Raw genomic sequence first — 7200 nt, 5'->3', positions numbered from 1 at the left:
TGTGTTCCTGTACAGTGCTATGTGTTCCTGTACAGTGCTGTGTGTTCCTGTACAGTGCTGTGTGTCCCTGTGTGTTCCTGTACAGTGCTATGTGTTCCTGTACAGTGCTGTGTGTTCCTGTACAGTGCTATGTGTTCCTGGACAGTGCTGTGTGTTCCTGTACAGTGCTGTGTGTTCCTGTACAGTGTCGTGTGTTCCTGTACAGTGCTGTGTGTTCCTGTGCAGTGCTGTGTTTTCCTATGTGTTCCTGTGTGTTCCTGTACAGTGCTGTGTGTTCCTGTACAGTGCTGTGTGTTCCTGTACAGTGCTATGTGTTCCTGTACAGTGCTGTGTGTTCCTGTACAGTGCTGTGTGTTCCTGTACAGTGCTATGTGTTCCTGTACAATGCTGTGTGTTCCTGTACAGTGCTGTGTGTCCCTGTGTGTTCCTGTACAGTGCTGTGTGTTCCTGTACAGTGCTATGTGTTCCTGTACAGTGCTGTGTGTTCCTGTACAGTGCTATGTGTTCCTGCACAGTGCTGTGTGTTCCTGTACAGTGTCGTGTGTTCCTGTACAGTGCTGCGTGTTCCTGTGCAGTGCTGTGTGTTCCTATGTGTTCCTGTGTGTTCCTGTACAGTGCTATGTGTTCCTGAACAGTGCTGTGTGTTCCTGTACAGTGCTGTGTGTTCCTGTACAGTGCTGTGTGTTCCTGTACAGTGCTGTGTGTTCCTGTACAATGCTGTGTGTTCCTGTCCTCTTTATGCAGGCAGAATCTGGTGACATTGCACTATTGACTGAGGGACTTGGAGCTCGTACACCATGTGTGAAGTTATACTGAGACTCCTGCCCTGCTCCATCTGCACTGCGTGGTCAGAAAATACACTACAGGCGCGTGCTCGGGGCTCGGCCGCTGCCCTTAATTCCTGAAGCAATGTGTGCGGAAGATGGTCCCTAATATGCCAGCTGTCTCTTTGTCTTGTCCTCTTAGTCTTGACCTCTTGAGCATCTTCGATTTTGATCGCTCCACCTTTGGTGGTCATGCCCCTCAGTTGCCTGGGCCCTATGCTCTGGAATTCCCTCCCTAAACCTCTCCACCTCTCTACATCGCTCCTTTAAAATGCCCCTTAAGACCTATGTCTTTCCCTGACTAACTATCTCCTTTGTGGCTTAGTGTTGAATTTTGTCTGCTAACGCTTGTGTGAAATGCCTTGTGACGTTTTATTACGTGCGATGCAAGTTGTTGTTGTATACCATGCCCCGATTTATAAAGCCCGAGGATCCTGTATTTATTTTGATCACCTTGTCTTCTGACTTTAGCTTTGTGCACGAGACACACCCGGGGAGGACAGGAAGTCCTGACTCAGTCCCGACACTCTCCGTGGGGTTTCAGAGATGTACATCGAGCGACAGTGAACATTCCCAACTGTGGCTCAGTGGGTCACATTCTCGCCTCTGAGTCAGAAGGTTGTGGGTTCAAGTCTCACTCCAGGGACTGAAGCACATAAATCGGCACTGTCGGAGGTGCCGTCTTTCGGATGAGACGTTAAACCAAGGCCCATCTGCTCTCTCAAGTGGACGTAAAAGATCCCACAGCACTATTTCGAAGAAGAGCATGGAGTTACCCCCAGTGTCCTGGGGCCAATAATTATCCTTCAATCAACATAGCAAAAACAGTTTATCTGGTCATTATCACATTGCTGTTTGTGGGAGCTTGCTGTGCGCAAATTGGCTGCGTTTCCCACATGACAACAGGGACTACACTCCAAAAGTAATTAATTGGCTGTGGTCATGGAAAGTGCAAAATAAATGTAAGTCTCACTTGCTTTCACTGTCGCTGCAAATCTCGATGTAAAATATCAGCTCGGGGAGCACCAGGTCACTCAGGTACGTCTGCCTGAACGAACCGAGGAACCGAGAAATCCAGGAGACAGTGACAACTGTTGCTAACGGAGCGTGAGCGATGCTAATGCTGAGTGGCAGCGAGGTCCTCGTTTCCCCGACAGTCTGTTCACAGGCCTGGGGGCCACACATCAGCCTGACAGTAAACCCACCACACTTGGTGAATCGAGAAGATGAGCTGTTTGTTGGAGGTGGGTTTACCTGGTGGCAGATTCTCCCGCTGACACTCAGTTTGTTTCAAGCTGTGTTGAGCTTTATTTGGACATGACACCAATTAGGAAGGCAAATGGTATGTTGTCCTTTATTGCAAGGGGGTTGGAGTACAAGAGTAAGGAAGTCTTATTACAATTGTACAGGGCTCTGTGCACAGTTTTGGTCTCCTTATTTGAGAAAGGACATACAACTATTTTAGTAAAACTATATGCTTTAGAGACGGTGCAACGAAGGTTCACAAGATTGATTCCTGGGATGAGAGGGTTGTCCTATGAGGAGAGATTGAGTAGATCGGGCCGATACACTCTCGAGTTCAGAAGAATGAGAGGTGATCTCATTGAACGAGACCTGGGTGTCATGGTACATCAGTCATTGAAAGTTGGCATGCAGGTACAGCAGGTGGTGAAGAAGGCAAATGGCATGTTGGCCTTCATAGTGAGAGGATTTGAGTATAGGAGCAGGGAGGTCTTACTGCAGTTGTACAGGGCCTTGGTAAGGCCACACCTTGAATATTGTGTACAGTTTTTGTCATATATGTAAACTTGTATTTACTCTGTACAGCCACCAGAGGGCTCATCCCCTGGAGACCCAAGGGATCCCATAATCCCTTGGAAGCACAGGTATTTAAGGAGGCTTCACAGGTTGGAGAGGCACTCTGGAGATCTGCAATAAAAGACTACGGTCACACTTTACTTTGAGCTCACAGTGTTCAGTCTGACTCTCCATACATAACAACTGGCGACAAGATACAGATAGCGAACCCAAAGATGCAGAGAACAGTGGGCATCCTGGAGAAATTCTCAGAGGGAGATGATTGGGAAACTTTTGTGGAGCGACTCGACCAATACTTCATAGCTAATGAGCTGGATGGGGAAGAGAGCGCTGCCAAACGAAGGGCGATCCTCCTCACCGTCTGTGGGGCACCAACGTATGGCCTCATGAAGAATCTGCTCACTCCAGCGAAACCCACACGATAATTTGTGCACACTGGTCCGAGAGCATTTGAACCCGAAGGAAAGCGTTCTGATGGCGAGGTACTGGTTCAACACCTACACAAAGTCTGAAGGGCAGGAAGTGGCAAGTTATGTCGCCAAGCTAAGACGCCTTGCAGGACATTGCGAATTTGGAGCACATTCTCAGAGAGTTTTTCATATTTGGCATTGGCCGCGAAACCATACTTGTCAAACTTTTGACTGTAGAGACCCCAACCTTGAGTAAGGCCATAGCGATAGCCCAGGCGTTCATTGCCACCAGTGACAATACAAAGCAAATCTCTCAGCACACAAGTGCTGCTACAAGTACTGTGAATAAAATGATGTTGTTTTCGAATTGTAACGTACAAGGCAGGTCACACATACCTGCAGCTACACGTCCGCAGATGACTCAGAGTCCACCATCAAAGGTGATGAATGCAAGGCCATTAACACCTTGTTAATGTAGCGGGGGTGATCATCGTTTCCACTCATGCCAATTCAAAGGGTAGGTTTGCAAGGGCTGTGAAACAATGGGATTCCTCCAGCGAGCTGCAAATCCTGTTAATCCTGCAAACCATCACGATAAACCAGAGCCTCAGATCGAGGAGGCAGAGGTACATGGGGTGCACACATTCACCACGAATTGTCCCCCGATAATGCTGAATGTTGAACTAAATGGACTCCCGGTGTCAACGGAGCTGGACATGGGCCCGAGCCAGTCCATCATGGGCAAAAAGGCTTTCCAAAGGTTGTGGTGCAACAAGGCCTCAAGGCCAGTCTTAACTCCAGTTCACATGAAACTAAGAACTTACACGAAAGAACTGATTCCTGTAATCGGCAGTGCTACCGTAAAGGTCTCCTACGATGGAGCAGTGCACAAGCTACCACTCTGGGAGGTACCGGACGATGGTCCCACGCTGCTCGGCAGGAGCTGGCTGGGAAAGATACGTTGGAACTGGGACGACGTCCGAGCGCTATCGCCCACTGATGACACTTCGTGTGCCCAGGTCTTAAACAAATTTCCTTCTCTGTTCGAACCAGGCATCGGGAAATTCCAAGGAGCAAAAGTGCAGATCCACCTAATTCCGGGGGCACGACCCATCCATCACAAGGCGAGAGCAGTACTGTACATGATGAGAGAAAGGGTACAGATCGAGCTAGACCGGCTGCAAAAAGAGGGCATCATTTCTCCAATCGAGTTCAACGAGTGGGCCAGTCCTATCGTCCCAGTCCTCAAGGGAGACAGCACCGTCAGAATTTGTGGCGATTACAAAGTAACTATCAATCGATTCTCCCTGCAGGACCAATACCCACTACCAAAGGCCGACAACCTCTTTGCGGGAGGAAAGACATTCACAAAGTTAGATCTGACTTCAGCCTACATGACGCAGGAACTGGAGGAATAACTGAAGGCCCTCACCTGCATCAACACGCACAAAGGTCTTTTTTTTAATAACAGATGCCCGTTTGGGATCTGATTGGCGGCGGCGATATTCCAGAAAAACATGGAAAGCTGACTGAAGTCGGTCCCCCACACCGTGGTCTTCCAGGACGACATCTTGGTCACGGATCGGAACACAGTCGAGGGCTTTGTGTCTTAATGCAAGGAGTATCCGTAATAAGGTGGATGAATTAACTGTGCAAATAGATGTTAATAAATATGATGTGATTGGGATTACGGAGACGTGGCTCCAGGATGATCAGGGCTGGGAACTCAACATCCAAGGGTATTCAACATTCAGGAAGGATAGAATAAAAGGAAAAGGAGGTAGGATAGCATTGCTGGTTAAAGAGGAGATTAATGCAATAGTTAGAAAGGACATTAGCTTGGATGATGTGGAATCTATATGGGTAGAGCTGCAGAACACCAAAGGACAAAAAACGTTAGTGGGAGTTGTGTACAGACCTCCAAACAGTAGTAGTGATGTTGGGGAGGGCATCAAACAGGAAATTAGGGGTGCATGCAATAAAGGTGCAGCAGTTATCATGGGTGACTTTAATATGCACATAGATTGGGCTAACCAAACTGGAAGCAATACGGTGGAGGAGGATTTCCTGGAGTGCATAAGGGATGGTTTTCTAGACCAATATGTTGAGGAACCAACTAGGGGGGAGGCCATCTTAGACTGGGTGTTGTGTAATGAGAGAGGATTAATTAGCAAACTCGTTGTGCGAGGCCCCTTGGGGAAGAGTGATCATAATATGGTGGAATTCTGCATTAGGATGGAGAATGAAACAGTTAATTCAGAGACCATGGTCCAGAACTTAAAGAAGGGTAACTTTGAAGGTATGAAGCGTGAATTGGCTAGGATAGATTGGCGAATGATGCTTAAGGGTTGACTGTGGATGGGCAATGGCAGACATTTAGAGACCGCATGGATGAACTACAACAATTGTACATCCCTGTATGGCGTAAAAATAAAAAAGGGAAGGTGTCTCAACCGTGGCTATCAAGGGAAATCAGGGATAGTATTAAAGCCAAGGAAGTGGCATACAAATTGGCCAGAAATAGCAGCGAACCTGGGGACTGGGAGAAATTTAGAACTCAGCAGAGGAGGACAAAGGGTTTGATTAGGGCAGGGAAAATAGAGTACGAGAAGAAGCTTGCAGGGAACATTAAGACGGACTGCAAAAGCTTCTATAGATATGTAAAGAGAAAAAGGTTAGTAAAGACAAATGCAGGTACCCTGCAGTCAGAATCAGGAGAAGTCATAATGGGGAACAAAGAAATGGCAGACCAATTGAACAAGTACTTTGGTTCAGTATTCACTAAGGAGGACTCAAACAACCTTCTGGATATAAAAGGGGTTAGAGGGTCTAGTAAGAAGGAGGAACTGAGGGAAATCCTTATTAGTCGGGAAATTGTGTTGGGGAAATTGATGGGATTGAAGGCCGATAAATCCCCAGGGCCTGATGGACTGCATCCCAGAGTACTTAAGGAGGTGGCCTTGGAAATAGCGGATGCATTGACAGTCATTTTCCAACATTCCATAGACTCTGGATCAGTTCCTATGGAGTAGAGGATAGCCAATGTAACCCCACTTTTTAAAAAAGGAGGGAGAGAGAAAACAGGGAATTATAGACCGGTCAGCCTGACATCGGTAGTGGGTAAAATGATGGAATCAATTATTAAGGATGTCATATCAGCGCATTTGGAAAGAGGTGACATGATAGGTCCAAGTCAGCATGGATTTGTGAAAGGGAAATCATGCTTGACAAATCTTCTGGAATTTTTTGAGGATGTTTCCAGTAGAGTGGACAAGGGAGAACCAGTTGATGTGGTGTATTTGGACTTTCAGAAGGCTTTCGACAAGGTCCCACACAAGAGATTAACATGCAAAGTTAAAGCATATGGGATTGGGGGTAGAGTGCTGACGTGGATTGAGAACTGGTTGTCAGACAGGAAGCAAAGAGTCGGAGTAAATGGGTACTTTTCAGAATGGCAGGCAGTGACTAGTGGGGTACCGCAAGATTCTGTGCTGGGGCCCCAGCTGTTTACATTGTACATTAATGATTTAGACGAGGGGATTAAATGTAGTTTCTCCAAATTTGCGGATGACACTAAGTTGGGTGGCAGTGTGAGCTGCAAGGAGGATGCTATGAGGCTGCAGAGTGACTTGGATAGGTTAGGTGAGTGGGAAAATGCATGGCAGATGAAGTATAATGTGGATAAATGTGAGGTGATCCACTTTGGTGGTAAAAACAGAGAGACAGACTATTATCTGAATGGTGACAGATTAGGAAAAGGGGAGGTGCAACGAGACCTGGGTGTCATGGTACATCAGTCATTAAAGGTTGGCATGCAGGTACAGCAGGCGGTTAAGAAAGCAAATGGCATGTTGGCCTTCATAGCGAGGGGATTTGAGTACAGGGGCAGGGAGGTGTTGCTACAGTTGTACAGGGCCTTGGTGAGGCCACACCTGGAGTATTGTGCACAGTTTTGGTCTCCTAACCTGAGGAAGGACATTCTTGCTATTGAGGGAGTGCAGCGAAGGTTCACCAGACTGATTCCCGGGATGGCGGGTCTGACATATCAAGAAAGACTGGATCAACTTGGCTTGTATTCACTGGAGTTCAGAAGAATGAGAGGGGATCTCATAGAAACTTCTGATGGGTTTATACAGGTTAGATGCAGG

The 7200-nt window shown here is 47.2% G+C and overlaps 1 protein-coding gene across 1 annotated transcript in view; it reads right to left on the bottom strand.

Annotated features, from left to right (window-relative positions):
• Positions 1-1793: 1793 nt before the first annotated feature.
• Positions 1794-7200, bottom strand: part of cnih3 (cornichon family AMPA receptor auxiliary protein 3) — a 117096-nt gene continuing 111689 nt past the window's right edge. The window contains exon 6 of the mRNA XM_070884302.1: positions 1794-2013. Coding sequence (XP_070740403.1) covers positions 1794-2013 — 220 coding nt within the window. The remainder of the gene's footprint in view (positions 2014-7200) is intronic.

The sequence above is a fragment of the Pristiophorus japonicus genome, chromosome 7, assembly GCF_044704955.1.
Source record: "Pristiophorus japonicus isolate sPriJap1 chromosome 7, sPriJap1.hap1, whole genome shotgun sequence".
NCBI classification, from domain to species: domain Eukaryota; kingdom Metazoa; phylum Chordata; class Chondrichthyes; family Pristiophoridae; genus Pristiophorus; species Pristiophorus japonicus.
Note: the sequence above shows the minus strand (reverse complement) of the source record. Positions and strands in the feature narration are given on the sequence as shown.